The sequence below is a fragment of the Ambystoma mexicanum genome, chromosome 1p (assembly GCF_040938575.1).
Source record: "Ambystoma mexicanum isolate Mex_15411 chromosome 1p, UKY_AmexF1_1, whole genome shotgun sequence".
Lineage (NCBI taxonomy): Eukaryota > Metazoa > Chordata > Amphibia > Caudata > Ambystomatidae > Ambystoma > Ambystoma mexicanum.
Genome location: NC_090921.1, coordinates 244983278 through 245005867, shown reverse-complemented (window position 1 = coordinate 245005867; position 22590 = coordinate 244983278). Strand labels below are relative to the sequence as shown.

At 48.3% G+C, this 22590-nt stretch overlaps 1 protein-coding gene across 2 annotated transcripts in view; it reads left to right on the top strand.

Moving 5' to 3' along the window:
• Nucleotides 1-22590, top strand: part of LOC138568674 (polyunsaturated fatty acid lipoxygenase ALOX15B-like) — a 245032-nt gene that overhangs the window by 9843 nt on the left and 212599 nt on the right. The window contains exon 1 of one of the 2 annotated variants that reach the window (XM_069646458.1): nt 3879-4127. The exons of the other annotated variant lie outside the window; for it this stretch is intronic. Within the exon in view, the coding sequence (XP_069502559.1) occupies nt 3981-4127 (147 nt within the window). The 5' untranslated portion in view covers nt 3879-3980. Of the gene's footprint in view, nt 1-3878; nt 4128-22590 lie in introns of those variants that run through there. 2 annotated transcript variants of the gene reach the window in all.

Genomic DNA, 22590 nt, shown 5'->3' with positions numbered 1-22590 from the left:
CGCTGTGTAGTGCCAGAACTTTTGCCAGAACCAGAGATCCAGACCAGCAGAGCAGAGAGAACCGCAGCTAAACCTGTTGACCAGATCTGTGACGAGGCCCATCCCTTCCAAAATTAGGAGTCAGTATCCAGCCAGAGCTGTGCATAGTCATCTATTAGTTTAAAATAAGCTTATCCCATCCAATTCAACCTGCCTAGAACTGCATTCGAAATCGTGTGTTCATTCTGTGATTTCAGAATAACGTGAAGCGAGGGCACGAGGATGGGCTGGCCTTATATAGGCTGGTTCAGGCCCCACCCATTAACTCCGCCTACTAAATCCACCTTGCCCTTATTTGGGCCTGTAGCACGTGCCTTCCATTTCTGATCCATGGCCACGCCTGGCCCAGCTGCACACACCCTCGGCCTAGAGTGTGCAGAGCACACTTTAAGATGAGCCTGGCACCAGGACTGGGTCCAGTGGGACCCAGGGGATGAGGAAGGACTAGCCCCACGACTAGTAGCCATGGCAGCCGAGGTTTGCTCAGAAGTACTTTAAGATGAGATAGCTGCACCCTTGAAATGGATGGGGGTGCAGATTTAGTACTCCAACGCCAATCAATAAGGACAGCTCAATGGTTTGGCAAAGGGAGTCTGTTTAATGACAAGTACAAAAAATGGGGAGTCATGGATATCAGCAGTGATGCGATCGTCCTTCTCGCTTCAACTCCAACGAACTTCATGCAAGTTGTAACATTTATACTCAAAGCTCGTCATAATTGACGTGTAACACTCAAAATTTAACATGCAATTCTATTGGTTAGGAAAAGGTAACTTTACTATATGTGCTATATCTGTATATGGTAACGGAGTGAGGGGATTGGGTAAACACCGTCAGGTGGGCATCTAAGCCCTACCTTCAAAAATGACTACTGAAGACGTCACTAAACGTACAGCGTCTCATTAGTTGTACTAACTATAGGACCCTAGATTATTTGATCCATTGTGATTGGGTTGGCACCAACCCCATGCATATTCTTCCACTTTGCTTAGCAGCACGCAGAATAGTTGGCCAGGTGCGGGGTGCCCTTTAGTTACCCGGCCTTCCTCCGATTATGGTTACAATCAATCATCACTTTAGTAGCCATGTGTCAATTAGTTCACTGTGGTTGGTCTCGAGACTGCATCTTCTGTCTGGAAAAGTTCTGATATCTCTGCCTGGGCGGATGTCAAGTGTAGGTGTGAACCTGTGCTTCTCGCTCGGCTGGTCACGTGCTTCCCACGCCATGAATTTGTCTCGTTTCTCTTAAGTTGTGTATTTGATTCTTATTTAGCTTGCCACCTGGCTTCGCCTCCTTATCTTGACCTTTCAGAGATAGAATATTCTATTCTTAGTTTCAATTAAAAAGTAGCTTCTGTTTGCCTCCTCTATTGGTATGACCTTGGTTTCCTTGGCACAAGTTGCTTCTGCCGAGTTTCGATTCAGCCGTCTCTTCTCGTTTTGCTAAATATGAATCTCTGCTCATTCGTCCTTTAGTAACCTGGGTTGATTCTGCTGTTTGCAAAGTGGAATATACTTATACTAAAGGACTTTGTTTAAGGTAGATTTATGTATAATGGTGCTGGCCGAACTACTCTTCTACTTAGCATAGCAAGCTGCACTGTTTTCTTAGCTTTCTTGCGGTTCCGAGCTTATTTCCAGGTGTAAACTGGTCGACTGTCTTCGTATTGCTTACAGCTTAATTCTCATGCATTTGGACACAATTCTTTTCTTTAGGTTCACAATATCTTTACTCATGGCATTTTGTCTCTTTGTGTCATTCTCGAGTTGTCATTTCTTCTATCTGTGAGTCTGTCCGGGTCCATGTGATGTCACCATTCATCTTCCATTAAGACTTTTTTGGTTTCTTCCGGGACTGTACTTAGGCAATCTTAATTTTGTCTCATTTACTGGTAGGGTTTTCTTAATGGATACCTTACTGTCCATGGCTTCCTTGGTATTGGTACTTCAATAGGTGCTGCTCTTCTGGTAGGCACTGGACAGAGCCCTACTGCGGCTCTCTGCTGGTTTATTTGCTCATCATATATCACATATTTTGGTGTGACCGTTCCTGGTACTTCAAAATGGGCGACTGAAGTGCAGGTTTTAGTTGGGACCTCCTCTACACGGTTTCGCTCCCCAAGCCGTGCAGTGCTCGTGGAAACCAAAAGTAATTTGAAATCCTCCCAACCGTAGAAAGGTGTAGCTCACGGTCCCGTTTCATGAACAGGGCAATACTCTAAGAAAAGAAAAGTTTTCTGCCTATGCCCAAGCAGCTCCTTATCTCTACCCAGATTTGCCTTGGGCTATGCATATGTTGTGGGGGCTTTGTCGCGCCCCCCCGGCCGGCTGGTGTCGATGGCTGTTCGCACCTTTCGGTGCCCTATTGTTGGTCACCTGGGACTGCCTTACTGCTCTTTGGGTGCAGCATTTGCTAATGTGCCTCGGCACCCTGATGCGAGCCCCATCCCGCCTGGCCCCGCCAAGCTGGGCAAGGGGGGGTTGTGGTGACCCAGTGTTTCTCTATACTGCCAGTGGCAGCTTTGTTCCTCTGTCTCCCTTGCCCCTCAGGTTACTTGTCCGCGGTTTCTAGCTGCAGTGTGCCCCCTCCGCAGCGCTGCCAAGGCTCACTACTATCTACCATTGTTAGGCTATGCAGCCCCCACTTCCCGAAACTGTGACTGCCTTTTCCAGTGTTTGCCCTACAAACAAAATCAAAGAAAAGAAAGCGCCCCCCAGAGATGTGTTGCTGTAGTCAAGCCCATTTGCTCTTTCCTGGCGAGTACTGTACTCCGCGCCTGCTATGTGACTCGACCTGCCACCCCCCTGCCTCCCTAGAGCGCCCGAGATTCCCTGTTATGCGGCCACATTGCTTGAACATTGCATCAGGGGACCTGTGTTTAAATGATAGGAGTTAGCTCTTCAGGCTGTGTAACTGTAGCTGAGAAACATGTTTAAGCTACATGACACTGCTGTTTTTTAATCCTTGGGTAGTCAACTCTGCTCCTTTCTTATTTTTCATTTGAGAGGTTTTTTTGTTGTTATTGAAAACCTGTTTCCATGTAACTTTTTGTATGTACTTCCCGGTCGATATTTCATGTTAGTCGATGTAATCCAAGACGGCGTTACTGAAGCCAGTACTCGCTCAGTCCATGAAATACACCTTCACAGCAAGCACTGTATGTCGATTCTATTTCTAAAACTAACAATAGCGCAAGATAACATGCAGGATTCCCGCTGTTTAGAATGCAAGTTGCTGGATTGGGAAACGAGTGCTTACATTTCACCTTCCCCACTCGCGTGTTAACTGCCACGGCGGCATCATATGGACAGGGAAAGTCTCCTCATTCACGGTTTCATACTTCATAGTATTATTGTAGTGAAGCTACTGTGCATGTAGCCGTGGCACTGGCGTGCATGCAAAGACCAGCTGGGCGGACACGGATGATCCTGGGTCTTGGGAGGGGGGCCCCAGCAGACCTTTGAAATGGGCCCCTCCTCACCCTCTGCCAGCCCCGGATACACACCGTAGTTTCGGGACCTGGACTTGGCAAGACCACTCCTGTGCCGCGGCTGTGTGCCTTTTCCTGATTTAATGTGAAAGGAATTAGCCGAGGGTGTTAACATTTCCATGGCCTTTACTTTACCGCACACCTTGTTTTAAGAGGCAAGTCTCAAATGCCACTTTTTACACAGGTTTTGGACAGTACCAAAAAAGCTAAACACAAGCAAAGAAACAGGTTATTCTGAAATGTTGGTATGTCTTGGGGTTGGGTTATTTATAAGGATTTGAAGAAAGCGTCAGAGGAGGTTGACCCCTGACCCGCCTCTCAGGTGTGAGGAGGAATGTGGCCAATCAGCGGAGAGGGAACCCACGGCGCAGTTTCTAAAAGCGCCGCTCGCAGCTCGGCGGAGAGAACTTGCTCTGACGCTCCACGGCGCAGTTTCCGCTACTCGAGGACATGGCTCTGTACAAAGTGACCGTGGCCACCGGCAACTTCCTGCAAGCCAGGACACGCGACTACATCTCCATCACCCTGGTGGGGGCCCTCGGGGCGGGCCAGAAGAGGGTGCTGGACAACTTCGGCATAGATTTCCTGCCGGGAGCGGTGAGTAGTGTGTGCAGAGAGGGGCGAGTGTGGGGGACGGCTAGAGAGATAGATGGGGCGTTGAGGTTTTCTGTTGGGAAAAACATACATGGTATACGAGTGTTTTGGGTCCGGGTATGTAGGTGTTGGATGCCAACGGCGGGATGTTTTGTAGGTACATGAATACTGGCTGAAGCTGGCACCCCTCTAAAAGGAAGACGCTGTAATGGCAGCTTTCAAATTCAAAAGGGGCACGTGGAGGAGTCCCATGTCCCGCCAGGAAGCTTTTGCTACCCACTGGCTCTACCTGCTCCCGACTACAAAATACCTGCACCTCTACTCATGCTGTTACTTTGCACTCTTGCTGGTTCCCCTCCGCTGCTCCTGCTGTTACTCTGCTCCCCTACTCATGCTGTTACTTTGCACTCTTGCTGGTTCCCCTCCGCTGCTCCTGCTGTTACTCTGCTCCCCTACTCATGCTGTTACTTTGCACTCTTGCTGGTTCCCCTCCGCTGCTCCTTCTGTTACTCTGCACCTCTACTCATGCTGTTACTTTGCACTCTTGCTGGTTCCCCTCCGCTGCTCCTGCTGTTACTCTGCTCCCCTACTCATGCTGTTACTTTGCACTCTTGCTGGTTCCCCTCCGCTGCTCCTGCTGTTACTCTGCTCCCCTACTCATGCTGTTACTTTGCACTCTTGCTGGTTCCCCTCCGCTGCTCCTGCTGTTACTCTGCTCCCCTACTCATGCTGTTACTTTGCACTCTTGCTGGTTCCCCTCCGCTGCTCCTGCTGTTACTCTGCTCCCCTACTCCTGCTGTTACTTTGCACTCTTGCTGGTTCCCCTCCGCTGCTCCTGCTGTTACTCTGCTCCCCTACTCATGCTGTTACTTTGCACTCTTGCTGGTTCCCCTCCGCTGCTCCTGCTGTTACTCTGCACCTCTACTCATGCTGTTTCTTTGCACTCTTGCTGGTTCCCCTCCGCTGCTCCTGCTGTTACTCTGCTCCCCTACTCATGCTGTTACTTTGCACTCTTGCTGGTTCACCTCCGCTGCTCCTGCTGTTACTCTGCTCCCCTACTCATGCTGTTACTTTGCACTCTTGCTGGTTCCCCTCCGCTGCTCCTTCTGTTACTCTGCACCTCTACTCATGCTGTTACTTTGCACTCTTGCTGGTTCCCCTCCACTGCTCCTGCTGTTACTCTGCTCCCCTACTCATGCTGTTACTTTGCACTCTTGCTGGTTCCCCTCCACTGCTCCTGCTGTTACTCTGCTCCCCTACTCATGCTGTTACTTTGCACTCTTGCTGGTTCCCCTCCACTGCTCCTGCTGTTACTCTGCTCCCCTACTCATGCTGTTACTTTGCACTCTTGCTGGTTCCCCTCCACTGCTCCTGCTGTTACTCTGCTCCCCTACTCATGCTGTTACTTTGCACTCTTGCTGGTTCCCCTCCACTGCTCCTGCTGTTACTCTGCGCCCCTACTCATGCTGTTACTCTGCACTCTTGCTGGTTCCCCTCCACTGCTCCTGCTGTTACTCTGCTCCCCTACTCATGCTGTTACTCTGCACTCTTGCTGGTTCCCCTCCTCTGCTCCTGCTGTTACTCTGCTCCCCTACTCATGCTGTTACTTTGCACTCTTGCTGGTTCCCCTCCGCTGCTCCTGCTGTTACTCTGCTCCCCTACTCATGCTGTTACTTTGCACTCTTGCTGGTTCACCTCCGCTGCTCCTGCTGTTACTCTGCTCCCCTACTCATGCTGTTACTTTGCACTCTTGCTGGTTCCCCTCCGCTGCTCCTTCTGTTACTCTGCTCCCCTACTCATGCTGTTACTTTGCACTCTTGCTGGTTCCCCTCCACTGCTCCTGCTGTTACTCTGCTCCCCTACTCATGCTCTTACTTTGCACTCTTGCTGGTTCCCCTTCACTGCTTCTGCTGTTACTCAGCTCCCCTACTCATGCTGTTACTTTGCACTCTTGCCGGTTCCCCTCCACTGCTACTGCTGATATCCACTCATCACTCCTGCTGGTACTTCATCCACTGCTCCTCACACTGAGAACTCGAATGACCGGAGTTGGGCCGAATGTGCTCGCCCCTGCTTTGCAAGAGGTGCCATGCTGTTGCCTGTTAGACCTGAATTATGTCCGACTTAAAACAAATAAATACATACAATCAATAATTGTAGATCCAGGAAGATGTGTGACCATCGGACAGAGCCCTGCCTTGCAATGGCTTTATTGACCACCACATTACCCTGCGCCAAAGTTTAGGCATTAGGATTGCAAGCATGGGCTGGAATTTCTCCCCAATATCAGGGTTTGAGGATTTAGGAACTCTTTGATTTTTATCGCTACTTTTCTCCCTTGACTTCAATCTGGTCCTCTTGCCCCACTCACCTGTTCAACTTGCTTTGTTTGTGGTGCACTGAGAGAGACGCGCAGGGCGAGCCCCCTCCCCTTTTCTTACCACGTGTTTTTACTGAACCGCACACACCACCTGCAGTGGAGGGACGCAGGGACACAGCATGTTCCCCTACGTTTTTTATAAGTAACCTTTTAGCTACTACTTTGCTCACTGAACAGCCTAGTGGTAGTGTTCAGATGTTTACCATTATCACAGTGCACTACGTGTACCTTGATCATGCTGCTTTGATTATCATATAGTCAAAGCTGCTACCCGTCATGGTTGAAACCATGTCCGTTGTAGCACCTTTTTTTAATTTCCATTTTCCTGCACTTTTTAAAGTTGGAAACTACCATATATTATGCACTTTTGTGGGGTTCCTGAAAGATGAAGCCAGTCCGTGCTTTGTGTTGCTGAATGGATTGGAACAGGAGACTGGTCCCAACCCACATTCCTGCCAGAGCGTCTTGTTGCTGGGCAGATGCGAGGTAGTAGTTGTCCATGGCTCTACCTATATGAAGGTTACAGATCCCCTTCCTTGGAAGACTGTGGTCTCGCCCAGCCTGAATGTAGGATATAAGGAGAGCCATCTTCATATCTGGCATTGGGGCCTAGTATCCTGTGCCGAGGCACCCGGCGAGAACTGCTGCTATGACGAACATTGGCTCAGCAAGCAAAGACCTGCCTTCTCACCGTCGGGGGAGACCTGCAACAAGTGCCTTCCTCCCTTTAGATTAGTGGGACAGTCTGAAGCCCTGCTGTTGGCTTTTTTGAGTGCTAGATAACTTTTGTGTCTTTAAACGCCTTTGTCCCCTATCGAAAGCATTAGCAGTTGAAGTTCACCCACGCCTTGCCCTTGTTGGTGGTACCTGGGCATAGTAATCCTGGCTGCCTTGGACACTAAAGACTGATAACCAGTCTCTTTCTTTGTTCAGAGCCTTGCATTTTAAATACTTATCAGTATCAATTTTGCTCTATTCTATGGCCAATGAGTCAAGCAAAAGGTGTGTGTGTGAGCTGTTCTATCTCAATGTTTAGACTACAACTGCCTACATGTAACACACCTGAACACTGCATAAATAGGGCTGGACTTCCAGAGAACTTGCACGCCTTAAAACATTATAAGGTTAGTGGTTTGTGCTATAAGTACATGTCAACATGAATGTGTCTGTGCTTTAAGAACGGTTAGAGTGCATATGCTTAACTGTGTGGACACTGAAGTGTAAAGTGATCCACTGTGGATGCCCGTTTGTTAATGGTGTGTTCCTACCTTTATACGAGGTCTCCCTCCTCCAGAGTCTAAGCCGTTCTACTCTGCCACTCTGGAGCATTTGGCCAGACTGCAGTGTACATTTGGGTGGACACTAAGTTGGCCTCTCAGAACCCCTTTGGAAAACCCTTTCTTGGAATAAAAGCATGGGAAGTGTATGTTACCAAGCACTCAGTGGTTAACGATTGCTGCCCCCACCGTTGTGGAGGCGGAGCCATGTTACGGCACCAAGGGAGAAAGAGGGGTTTCTGGGTAAGGCGCGAGAGGCGCCAGTATTCTATGTGTAGACAAGGAATAAAGAAGTTATCCAGTATCTCCGTGTGAGCGTCCTCCTTTTCCGCGGCCTGTAAGAGGCAACACTGGCGACGAGGTCAATTCCGCGCGGTCACGGAGTCCTCCTTTCGGCAGTCCGCCGTTCCTCCGTGGCTTTCCGCCACTTCCGCGCTGCATGCGCGTTTCGAAGCCGTCCCTGCTGGCAATCCGCCAGTTCCTCGTTCCAGCTGCGACTGGGCCTCCTCCCGCCCCTCCACCTCCTACACGGGCGGCAGCTGCTGGCCGCACCCGAAAACGCTGCAATTTTTTTTTTCTTTCTCTCCCGCACTACATCGGGAAGCACGACGCTGGACCCTGGCAGTCCGTCTGGTCCCCACGCTACCACGGGCACTCAGGGAAGTGTGCAGCTGGGCCCTAGCCATCCGCTACGGCCCCCCCCCTACGACGTGTGCCGGCGAGCCTGCCCACGCCCTCCAGAGGACCAACAAGGACGTTTAGCAGTGTCCATACTGCCAGCGCTCGCTGCGAAGCCCCAGCTGTGCTGAGTGCCATCCTTTCTCACGACGCCTGTGACGCTGCATGCCCATCTGTGGCACCCGACCTCCCAGGTGGGTGACGCTCCGCCAGCCTAACCAGAGCATCCACAAGGGCCGAACACACACCCACCGTCTGGCATCATGAGCACACCGGCCTCCACCGCAGGGTCCAACCCTGGAGCACCTGCACCAGCCCATATTGTACAGCCGATTCAGCTGCACCCCCGCCTTTCACCATGACTCCACAAGCCACAAAGGGGCCCAGATGGACTGGCTGACTGGATGGAAGATTTCCAGCATTACGTCAGGGGGTCTGGTGATGGCAATTCCCCCAATATTAGGGACATCTTCCTCAATCTGGTAGGGGGTGAGATAAAGACTGTGGTCAAGACCATCCCTGCAGCTGAACAGAACACTTGCAAGGACTTGATCAAGGCTCTAGATAGACTCCTCATCATAGAAGTTAATCGTGACTATGAACGCTACCTATTCAACAAGTGCACCCAAATGCCACAGGAGACAGTCGACAAATTCATAACCCGCCTAAGAGTGAAAGGCGCAAATTGCCAATTTGACGCATTCTCGTTGGATGAAGCTATAAGATTGAGGGTCATTGAAGGCTGCCTATCCCCTGCTCTCAAAAAACAGCTTCTGAAGAAACCCTTCACCATCCAGGAGGTGAGCGAGCTCGCTCGAATACATGAGAGGGTTGATGCCCAAGCCACATCCATGGGCAACCCGAGCAACCCCAAACAAGACACAGCGGAACTGGTCGCAACCATACAACCTTCTCGTCCAGGTGACAGAGGGCCACAGTCATACAGAACTCAAACCATCCAAACTCCTCGCCAACAAAGACAGTGCTATCGTTGTGGGATGTCTTTTCCACATGCAGGCTCATGCCCAGCCCTATCACAACGGTGCACGAACTGCGGAAGAGAAGGGCATTTTCACTCAGTGTGACGGGAAGGCATACCCTTTCCCCCCGCAAAGCCTCAAACGCCTGTCAGGCCATTCTTTCGTCCGCCACCTCCACGATACATCCAACCCAGATACTACCAACAAGGCCAGAGACAGAGGCGGTATATTAGGACCATCGACGAATACCAAACGCCGGGGTACCCAATACAGCCAGAGCAGGCTGATCAGACCAAATATTTCGTGGACGAATATGACCATCCACCAGAGGAATACAGGCCTGAGACCCTCTACCAGGACGAGCAGGGAGCTGCATATGACATGCCATATGACCCATATGACCAAGACGAGTTTGTCAATCTCATACTCGACACTGAACAGGCCAGAGAAGCCCCAAAAATCCCCATCAAAATGGGAAACAGGCAATTTCAATTCATGATTGACTCAGGCGCTACTGTCAATATGATGGGCGAGCAAGGCTATGCCGTACTACCGAACCCACCGGCGCTTGAACAATCCCGTTCAAGGATATTTCAGTGGGGAGCTACCACCCCCCTACCGACGGTAGGATGTTTCACACAACGCCTCCTCCTAAATGGCCGGAAAGTTGACACAAAAATACACATTATCCGGTCACTTGCCAGAAGCCGATGCCTACTCAGCTACCAGACGGCATCCCGCCTGGGGTTGATTGAAATACACGTGAGGCCGGGAGACTCCATCACAGCGACCTCCGAGAGCACAAACGCGAGAGACACAGTTGGCACCATCGCGTGCTACCAGCCGCAGAACCTGGTCACACAGCTTGACATCACAAGGGAGTTCCCCAACCTCTGCATGGGGCTGGGCAAACTCAAGGCCCCTCCCATCCGGCTCCACATAGACTCATCGGTGAGGCCAGTACTGCAACATCCCCGGAGAGTAGGTTTTCACCTACAAGCGGCGGTATCAGACGCACTCCAACAACTACTGTCTGATGGCATCATTGAACCAGCCACAGGTCCGACACCATGGGTTTCCCCACTCGTGGTTGTACCCAAAGAGGGAGGAAAGATCCGTTTGTGCGTGGACATGAGGGTGGCAAACACCGCCATTCAGCGAGAGAGACATCCGGGACCGTGCATTGAGGACATGATCGTACAACTGAACAACGCTCGGATGTTCTCCACACTCGACCTCAACCAATGATACCCTCAGCTGGAGCTACATCCGGAATCCAGACCCATCACGACGTTCACGACTCACAACGGCCTCTACAGGTATCGGCGTTTGAACTTCGGGATCTCATCAGCTGCGGAAATCTTTCAGGAGGCCATCCGGCAGGTGATCAGACCCATTAAGGGCACACTGAACTACAGCGACGACATCCTCTTCTTTGGATCATCTAAAGAGTCTCATGACAAAGCCCTACTCGCCGCGTGTGCCGCACTCCAGGAAGCAGGCCTCACTCTCAATATTGCCAAGTGCCGTTTCAGCAAGACAAAGCTGACATTTTTTGGACACATCTTCTCCAGCGAAGGGATGATGCCGGATCCTGACAAGGTTGACACCATCACCAACTTGGGTGAACCGCGACAGGTTGTGGACGTTCGCTCATTCCTCGGCATGGCTGGCTACTGTGCGAGGTACATACCACACTATGCGTCCCTTACCGACCCACTACGGAAGCTTCTCCAAAAAGAAACTGTGTTCGAGTGGACCCCTGGTTGCCACCAGGCATTCTCTAACATCAAGCGTGCCCTGACGGAAGCTCACCGCCTGGCATATTTCAATCCCTCATGGCACACTGAAATCGTGGTGGACGCAAGCCCGGTGGGCCTTGGTGCCTTCTTAGCCCAAACCAGCGGAGCAGATGTCCACCCGAGACATGTGGTCGCCTATGCGAGCAGGGCCCTGTCCACCCCGGAACTGGCTTACTCCCAGGCGGAGAAGGAGAGTTTAGCTGCCGTCTGGGCGTGCGAACATTTCCATGACTTCATCATTGGGAAAAAGTTCACTCTAATTACGGACCACCAGGCCTTGTTATCACTTTTCGGCAACCCGCACACCAAGATGCCCCCCAGAATCGAGCGGTGGGAAATCCGCTTACAAGAATATGACTACGACATTGTGCATCGACCCGGGGGTGACCTTAACCCCACTGACTATCTGTCACGACACCCAGTTGGGGCCCCACTGACCCGCGAGGGAGATATCCCCTACGTGCAATACATAGCGTCCAACTCACTACCACCGGCGCTGTCCCTGGAGAGAGTTGCCGCTGCATCAGCGGCTGACCCCACCATGGCCCTCGCCATCAGCCTCACAGTGACCAACAAATGGAGGGATCACCACAGAGCAATGCTGGCACACCCAGGGGTGTGCAGACAAGAAATTGAAAGGCTGGCCAGGGTACATAGCGAACTGGCCGTCAAGGACAACGACATCCTCCTCAGAGGGTGCAGAATTGTCATCCCCGCCACGCTCAGGAACAAAGTAGTCAGTACGGCCCACGAGGGACACAGAGGAGCGGAGAACACCAAAAGACAGCTGAGGTGCCATGTCTGGTTCCCATTTCTAGACGCGGCAGTAGAAGAATGGGTGAAGAACTGCCATGCCTGCCAATGCACGGCTCCTGCGGAATATCCACCCCCGCTCCAACATACACAGATACCCGATCGGCCGTGGGAGCGTGTAGCCATGGACTTCTACGGGCCCACGGAAGAGGGTGACTACCTCCTGCTCATAATAGACGGACACTCACGATTCCCGATCGTCAAAACAGTCACCACCACCGCATTTCCTCAAGTAGCAGCGGCAATAGAGGAGGTATACAGCGAGTGGGGGATCCCCAAAATAGTCAAATCGGACAACGGGCCCCCGTTCAGTGGATACGATTTTGGTACACTAGCGGAACACCTAGGGTTTGAACATATGAAGATAACTCCTCGCCACCCACAAGCGAATGGGATGGCTGAACGCTTCATGGCGTCGATCAAGAAAACAAGACAAAGAGCCAGAGTAGAAGCTGTCTATCCGCACCAGGCACTGTGCCGACTCCTACGGGACTACAGAAACACCCCTCATGAAGCCACCAACAAGACACCTGCTGAGCTAATGTTTCGCTACAAAGTGCGAACCCGCATACCGCACAATTCATCTGATGAGGAGCTGCCTGACATGGACGTACTCCGAAGGGACGCGGAAGCCAAGGAGAGAGCAAGACAAGAGACAGATGCTCGCCGCCATGCGGTGATACAAGATTTCCACATAGGGGACGAAGTACTCGTCCAGCAACCAACGCCCAGGAAGACATCCGCGGTTTCCTCCAAGCCCCATGAGGGTAACCGCAGTGAAAGGCACGATGGTGACAGCCGAGGATCAAAGTAGAGCTGTCACCAGGAACTGTCAACAATTTAGACACTACACCAGACGAGAGGGAACAGAGCCGCTCCAGCGATCGACCTCTCCAGAACCGCGAGAGTCGCGGGACGACCTGTGGATCCCTCCGGGAGGAGACCCAGGAGGGACAAGCGGGGAAGTGAGAACCACGGAACTGCAAGAGGCAGGTGACCAAGAGGAGAGGCCACGGAGAGTCGTAAGGAAACCTATGAGACTTGTTGAAGAATGTTGATTTCGATGTTTGAATATATTGTTCGGGGGTGATGTTACCAAGCATTCAGGGGTTAAGGAGTGCTGCCCCCACCGTTGTGGAGGCGGAGCCATGTTACAGCGCCAAGGGAGAAAGCGGGGTTTCTGGGTAAGGCGCGAGAGGCGCCAGTATTCTATGTGTAGACAAGGAATAAAGAAGTTATCCAGTATCTCCGTGTGAGCGTCCTCCTTTTCCGCAGCCTGTAAGAGGCAACAGTGTAGTGTCTGTGCCTGGGGTGGTGAATCTGTGCGCAAACCTGCTACTCATTTTTTGGCAACATTACCTAAAACCGGCGCACACGTGCAAGTACCATCTAAGTACCGCTTCGCTGTCTGGTGCTGTTCCCTAACTGCTGTTTGGTGACTTTTTGCTGCAGGACTTTTGTGTGGACTCTAGCGATTCGCCTGTTGCTGCCCAAGGTGAATAATACGAATCGACTGTGGAGCCAGTCAGGTGGCGCGGACTGCTTTAAGATCACTGTGATCACTGTGTTGTCTTTACAGCTCCATGAGTGGCTGAAACTGCGGACCAACTCGCAGACTCACGGTACCGTTCCAATAAGACGGGCACAGCCACGCACAAGCGCAAGTACCATCTTAAGTACCGTTTCTCCCTCCTCTTGGCCGCGCAGCAGTGGGGGGGAGGTGCGGGGCGGCATACGCAACGCTTTTGGTAAACTTATTACATTTTCAACTTCTTGGAGTTGAGCATTTTGTTGGTAGAAGGTATCTGGTTCTCCTTTAAAGGTACGTGTTGTGTTTATTTTTTGTTGGTATGGTAACACTCTGCACTATGTCCAATTCTATCTTGTCTTTAAAATCAGGCATGCCTAAAATTGGTGCAGACCTATATAATATCTTGCCCCTTGAATCTAGAAAGATCTTTTTTTGCGAAGAGGCTAAAAGAGAATCAAGAGGAAAAAAAATGATCAATCTCGCTAAATGTTGTTCGTGCTTTCTGCCAAACAGACGGTGCGAAGTAACTAAATGTAGTACATGTGGAAACAACTAGTGTTCACAACTTAAAATCATTGTGTTCCTTGTCAGTTGCCAAACCTCCTCAGGAAGCTTTGGACAAGGGGAATTTAGAAGAGTCGAATGAGAATACTGCGAATATGCCCAGTAAAGAATTAGTTGATGCCTCTCTCGCCTTGGCCTGAAAATCGCGTGAAATATGCATTACTCAAGTTCCTGATGACGGTGTTAAATCACCACTTAAAAATCCCCCCTTGTGCTCAGTGCAGGCAAAGAATTTGTTAAAAAATGAATGAGAAATTGACAGTAGCTGGGTAAATTGATGCATAGGCGATTGACTTCATGAATACATCAAGTTGTCATGAGCCTGCTACCCCTGAGGTGCAGTATATCTGCTCTAATACAGGTGACCTGATACACCTTAATGATGGATCCGTCAGACAAAGCTTGCCCATTAGAGAGGGTATTTCTGTCCTGCAGGACAAACATGTGGATAAGGATAAACAAGAGCTGTATAAATCACCAGTAATGTTTGACAAATCACCTTCTAGTGTTTCTAATCGGTCACTCTCTTTTGTAGCGCCCACTCCTAGGCGAACCCATTGGCAATCCATATTTCATACGTGATCCGCAGGCCAACTATAATAGGTTCTCCTTCCCCGAAGCGCCTGCCCTTAATAATACTCTGATGGCTATGAATACGGCGCTACTCTTGCTGGCTAAGCTATATGAGTCGTTAGATGAAAAAATAAAAAATCAGATGGATATTATTCAGCAATCGCATGAAAATATTCTTAGTGAGATAGGAATAAAGTTCCAACAAGTTACTAAACTGCCATCTAACCACATCAGTCAGGGTACTCAGATGAACATAGCAGATAAGTCTACTTCCATCCAACCCGTTTTCTAAGAGCATGTACCTCATACAATTTGCCCTGACATTGTTGTAATTGATGGTCCGCAAGAAGCTACGCAAACAATCTTGAAGGGGGGCCCATCCTTATCAACCGAGCTTCCCTTGAAAACACTGACAACAGCTTTTACATCTGTTCCTTAATACCAAAATTTCCCCTTCAAACCTTAATGAACCATCTAATCCAATGCAAATCACTAGTGAACCGAGTTGTAGAATCAAAATCAAGAAGGCTTCAAGATTATTTATGGCAGCCAAAAAAAAGACATTTACACTTTAAAAAGGGTACACAGTCACAAAGGAAGGTGCCATTAGCATATAAACCTTTGGATGATTTATTGGCTGTTTCAGCCTCTGTGTCTTTTCTGAAAGCTCCAATTCCTAGCCTCAATCAAAAACCAATAGACCTTACAGTAACAGCAGAAATAGTGAAGAATTTACAATTAAGTGTTTACAGGTACTCAAGCGACAACAGCTGTTACAGAATTCGTGTTCTGACATTCACCATGTATATGGAGGACTAGCTACAAACATTGTACATTACAAGAGCTACGTGATGAGATACGAGCCTCTTTTGCAAGCTATAATAAGGAAAATGAAAACATCAAACAGATTATGTTGCTATCGAAGCAAGGCCTGTCCAATGATGCTAGTCACTTGCTGCAAACTACCTACCCGAATGTTAAACCGCTTCTGAAAGGCCCGGGGTTGTTGAGCCGGGACTATGATTCACAAGTGAGCATGAGTTCTAATACGGCACCTCCACAATCATCGGGTGGCAGGCCAAATTCAGAGTCTAATGTTGAGCCTTGATCATTTCCTTCCACCTTCAAAGGTCAGGCTCAATATAAAAAGCACCATCGTTTAGTGATAAAATGTCGAGGCCACCCCTTTACCAAATATGACATTCAACGACACCTCGTTTTTTGGAAAGGTGTTTTGTGAAGTGTTTCCCAGCATCTTGGATTCCTAGCATCTCGAGTCGCTCAGGACTCTTGCCGCCCGTAGCTTCGTTCCCAGGAGGGGGCGGAGCTTGGTGGTGCACACGTGAAGCATCACGTGACCAGAACTGCCTGTAAAACACACCCGTAATCAGGCGAGCGGTGCATTCAAGGACACCTCGTTTTTTGGAAAGGTGTTTTGTGAAGTGTTTCCCAGCATCTTGGATTCCTAGCATCTCGAGTCGCTCAGGACTCTTGCCGCCCGTAGCTTCGTTCCCAGGAGGGGGCGGAGCTTGGTGGTGCACACGTGAAGCATCATGTGACCAGAACTGCCTGTAAAACACACCCGTAATCACCCTTGCGGCATTGAGCCTGGCAGGGGTAGAGGTCATTGGCTGTTGTGCGGCTGTTCAGCGGATGGTGGCACTTAACAACTTCTGCCCCAGGTTTTGGTTGAATTTACAAAGAGGAGCTGCAGCGACTGAGAATCCAACGGAGTTCGGCAGTGAGTCCAGTCAGCCCAGTCCAACTCTGAGCATTCTCGGGCGATTGCTGACTGTGCATCTGGGCAGATGGAACCGTCCCCAGGCAGCGCAGAGACTCTGCTCTCGGCCGTAGGAGCACACACGCGAAATCGCGTGCGGAAGCAGAATTCTAAAACGGAGAAAGGTAAGCCAAGTCAACATTGCCTTACTAATAACGTGTTTCCGTCGAAAGCTGATTCGCGTGTCCCTGGCTGTACAACGCCGGGAAATCTGTCCTCGATGCCGCGTGGAGCTGAGGGGAGGGTCAGAACGGCACAAACTGTAACGTCTGACAAACAGACACTGACAATGTCAAACACCTCCAAACAGACCCTATCAGCGACACCCGAGCATCCCGGGTTAGCCGAGGTTGAGGCTATGGCGGAGGCTGAGGTGGCTGCCGAGGCCACGGCAATCAACACACCCCCAGCACTAGCCTGCAAAGTGGTGAAACTTCCCAATAATAGTAACATTGAATCCGATGCAGCGTCACAACTGCAGGAAAAAACTCCATTACAGCATGCACCGAAGTTGTCGCCTGACATAAGTGTCTTAAGTTTTACAGAAGCAAAAACGGAGCATTTACTAAACTGCGGTCATGACCATGCTACGTGTGTGCCAATCTTAATTGACTGATTGGAGCCTCCGCCAACAGCATACTTAGATGCCTCTGAGACCTTCCTGTTTGATATAACCGATGCCGATTTGTTGGCAATGCGGTCTCCGTCAGTCGGACGCATGAAATCACCTGTAAAGCAAACGTGGTCCACGCAGGCTGATGCTCCACTACATAACATTGAGATGCAGCATGGCCACACTAGTATAGGGGAACCTCGAAAAATGGCAATACCGTCTGACATGAGGCCTGACATACACAAGGGAGCCTCCCACTTGTATGCAAAAACACCAGCATCAAAACTAACCGCAAATAAGGTTGCTGAAAGCATAATAAATGACACTAAAAGTCGTGCTACACCTAATCTGTTGGTAACGTCTGGAAATGAAATGGCTCTGGCAATGTCACAGCCATTATCCAACATGACTACATCTATGCCAGTTGACATTGCCGCCCGTGAAGCACGACTAACTGCTCGGCTAAAATCGGATTTCAACCTGATGCGTGAACGCCTAAATGAAAGCTTAACTAATAATGGAAACGTGCGAACTCCTGAGCGCAAGGCAAGCACTCACCACAAGGAAACAAATCACCCACCTCATGAAGTGGTAACTCCATCGAACTCTGGCACCACAGTGGGTCGTATAAATCTAGATGTGTCGGATGTCTCCCACCAAAAAAATCGAAGGAAAAAAACTGACACTGAAAATCAGGACGACTCTGAAGTCAGCCAAACTGCAACCAAACCTGCAGGAAATGGACCACTGGAAATAAATGAAAGTAAAACATCCACGAATTGCAAAGGAACCATTTCCATCGCAGCAGGAATTCAGATTCATAATAATGTCTTGGCGGCTACTTCAATAGCCCTAATGCCATTTATGAAACTATATGAGCATCTAAACGATACTGTACGCGATCAAAATTCTATTTTGGTACTGTTAAACAACAAATTGTCAGCATTAGAAATATGCAACGAACATCTAAGCAACCGTTTGGATCTAGAAGCTGCATCAACTCATCAATGGCACTCTCGTTCTCGTCTAAATGAAATAACCCGTAGGGAGTCATGAAAAACTAGATCTTGCTGAAGCCCTAGTAGAATGTACTAAGTGGTTTAGGCACAATGTTGCTACTCATCCACTCAGCCACGTAATGAGTGAGCCTGTAATCGGTAGTGGGCGCTACCGTGATCAGGGTCTGATGCCCCCGCAACAAAAAAGTTGCGATTATCCACCGCTGTTATCAAAGGATCCTGAGAAAAACTCTAAACAAAAGGAGACTCGCGGTGTCAAAACCACCAGAACGAATGAGGCAACTACGACACCCGAAATCGCCTTGCCTCTTGTTGCAGAATCTACTATTGAAGTAAGACCGATAGCAGATTCTTCTACCTTGATTGACAAACACAGTATTCCTATTTCAAGTATTGAGGCATCAGCGGTAGTGTGTGGAGCAGTGACAAATGAAGATCACCCTTCTTCCCTGAGTGCACTGGTGAACCACACAGTACTAATAGAGAGAAAAATCTCTTTTGACATATTTTCAGGAACAGCAAAAACAATTCAATCAACCAAAACTCAGACCATATCAAAGGCAAAACAATCCAGCGCCTTGAAAAAAGCAAAGAAAGGCCTGGTACCAAAACGTCCACAAACAAATGAAGCAAAAAAGTTCATAAGAAATCTGACGACGCCTCCACGTTGTGTGGTATCAAAAACCACAGCAGAGCCAAAAAAACTGGATGTTCAACCTACTGCTAAGACACAATTAGTTCACAACGTAGACAACTCTGCTATACCTACAAAATGTAGAAGAGAAGATATTAGCCCATCTGTTGATCAATTAACGGTAGAGTCGATTGATCTATGCGATTTATCGACCCACTCGGTAGAAGACGAGTATGAAACAGAGGGTGCCTCTCATGGGAGAGATGTGTCGGTAAAAGAAAGTGTTAGGACAAAATCACCAAACAGAGATGAAAGATTCGTCCAATTGGATCATTACCCATTTGGCCCTGCTGAGTTACGGCCAGTGGGAGTCGAAAAAGGACGTGCCACACTTTGTATGGACAAGTCAGACACAAAAAGCAAATTCCAGAGAGTCTCTGACAAACCGATATTAAAACTTAATCCTAAGTACACAAAGGCGCAAACAAAAAACCTAACACAACACGGTACTCAAAGCAGAGTTGAACAACAGAAACCATTCAAGGAAAGTCTGTATAAACTAGAGCTTGAAAATATTCGTGAAAACATAAACTAATATTCTTGAAGACATAAACTAAATAAATCTAAACAGATCAAATGTGATGAAACTGCTGCACAACGTACCTGCCCTGAGGAACATCCGATCCGATGATATCGGAATCTTTGAATATAAAAACGAATCAAGATCAGACTGGGTAATCTTGCACATGCAGTCTAAAACAGTAGCACGACCAATTCTTGATGCGAAAGACGACTTATTGTTCTATGGATTCAATTTAACCACTGCAATAGATTCTCAAGCCTATACTAACCAATCACTTAGAAATGGCCAATGCCAAAAGCCGAATATTACAAAAAGGGCAGAGCTGAGAAACCAACTTAAACATCAATTAACACACGACACTGATGCAAGTCGACTAAGAAACAACGTATAGGATGACACAGGGTCTAGGCATACGACCCAATTGTTAACATCATGGAACACCAGAGGTTTTGACCATCTTTTCCATGAAGGAAGCGCCCATGACATCAAAAGCCTGTTTATTGGTCTCCAAGAAACTTGGCTAAGAAAGACGCCGTCCTGTGATGGTTACACAATATATCAAAATGAGGCTGGTAAAAACCTCTTGGGACGCCCTTTCTCTGGCCTACTCGCCATGTTAAAAAATTCGTCGGGATGGGAAGTAATTGGAATTGAAAATCCGAACCTATTTGTTCAAGCTATCACCCTTGAATTGGCTACAAGCAATTGACAGGGAAATAAATACAAACATTTGTTTTTGGTAAACACTTATTGGAATCCTGCAATGATCTCTGATGAGGACTATTTGACGTCAATAACCACACAAATAGATAGCTGCAATGCTTCTTTTGATGCACCATTCATACTAGTTTGTGGCGATTTAAATTTTTCTTGGTTCGACAAAATAGATGAACGTAACCTGAACGACATGAAAGTGATCCCAACTGAATGCTCTGATCGTGGCACGAAATGGGCTTACGAACTATCATCTCGTAATTGTGTATTGCTGAATGGATGCACTAGAGGGGACATCCTAGCTGCTGCAACGTGGCAGCGGGCAGATTCAACCAAAACCCTAGATTACATCTGAGTATCTGAGAATTTGCACGCTCTCAGACCTACAAGTAAGAAAAGCATCCAATAGTGATCATAATCCACTGATCTTATCGTGGTATATGGGTACAACAGCAATGCAACAAAGCTACACCACTCAATTAGATATTAACACCTCCCAAAATCGCCTAAGGATAAATAGTAGGCAGATTGACTCCATGACATCGGATTTCATTCAGGCATGCTCCACAAATCTATATGCAGAATACGCATCTCTCTTGAAACAGTACACTAACACAAACAAAAGAACGATAAGGGATCACATCCACCCTTTTAGTCCTGAACTAAGTGAAGCAAAGAAACTACTTGCAAGTGATGTGAAAAAACTAAAGGCTACTGGCGGAATCAATCTAACACTGCAATTAGCCACCAGGCGCCAACGGTATCGAAACTGGTTGAAGTCCTTTAAAATTATTCGTAATCAAGAACAAGCGAAACTCATGTTGCGCCTTTTAATTCAAAAAGAAAGCTCCAATATATGGAAGATAATAAATAGTAGCCACTTGATATAATCGAACCACCTAGCCAATGGTGTGAATGCAGCCGCTTGGACAAAACACTATGACGTTGTCTTCAATAGTAGTGGCGGTGATAACACCCCAAAGCCAAAAATAGACGAGTGCAAATGGAATGTCAAGGAATCACTTGAAGATATAACACAAGCAATTCAGAAGTTAAAGTCATCACGAGCCGCCGGCCCCGATGGTGTATCAAATGTCATGCTCAAAACGAACAAAGAAAACTGGGCAAAGTTCATCAAGGTCCTATTCGATCAAATAGCCCAAATATCAAAAATCCCCGATACCTGGGCAAAAGCAATAACTGTCCCAGTGTTCAAAAAAGGAAACAAAGAAGATCCAGCAAATTATCGACCCGTAGCATTGTTAGACACTATGGGGAAGATCTTTGCTACATTCCTTCAAACGAAAATCGCTAGATGGGCTGAAACAAATGGGATCTACGACGTGAGACAAACTGGGTTCACCAAAGGGGTCGGCGTGGAACTTAATCTGCTATTACTAAACTTGGCAAAAATGGACGCTTTAAAACATAAAAAAAGGTTGTTTTTAGCGTTCATTGACCTAAAACAAGCCTTTGATTGCATAAACCGCAATCTTCTGTGGCAAAAACTAAAGACGTGGGGATGTCCAAATGATCTACTGGCCCCACTGATGGCATTACATACCAAAACCAGCATTCGCGTGCGCCTAAATGCAGAAGGGGACTTAACCGACGAAATAACAACTACAAAGTGGTTAAAGCAAGGTTGCCCACTTGCAGCTTTGCTGTTCAAACTTTTCATTTCGGATTTGCCTGAAGCCTTTTCACTAACTAGATGCTTTCCCCCGAAAATCAACGGCACACATGTAACGCATATAATTTATGCGGATGACATAGTGTTGCTTGACAGCACTGAAATAGGCCTACAAAGATTGCCGGTAGCACTACAGTCCTACCTAATAGCAAACTACTTAATGATAAACGTGAACAAATCCCAGGTGATGGCCTTTGGACCGAACACTAATTCAAGAAAAGCGAGGTTCAACTGGAAAATTGACAAGGAGATATTGCTAAGAACTGATGCGATTCGATATCTGGGCATCTCATTCAATATATCAGAGAATGGAGTTGGACGAATGAAATCATCTCGCGTATGTGAATGTTCGCACTACAAGGGCGCAAACTACACACAATCTATGGGAATTTTTCACTTCAACCGGTGACGACTTTCTACTTGCAAAAAGTGACACCAGCAATATGTTTCGGCAGTGAAACAGGGTGGAACATCAGCGCTTGCCTCTGGGCTCAAGTAGAGGGCTGCTTTTGGCGTAAAGTCCTCCAGCTGCCCCAATGTGTCTCAATGGTGGCCTTGAGACACGAATTGGCCTAGAATCTCTGCATTCAACAGTAGTGTGGAAATCTATACTATTGCTAAGGAAAATGAGACTACTCCCACAGACAAAGGCATACTCAATCTTGGTCAATAAGAATAATGATACATCCACCTCTCTGCTAGGCAGACAGGAAGAGAACCTATTAGGTATTCTGGAAGACACAAATATAAAAATGTCTCTGGTCCTACAGACACCAAAACTGTCAAAAATAAAATTTATGTAATCAAAGTGGATCAAAAATGCGGAAAGACG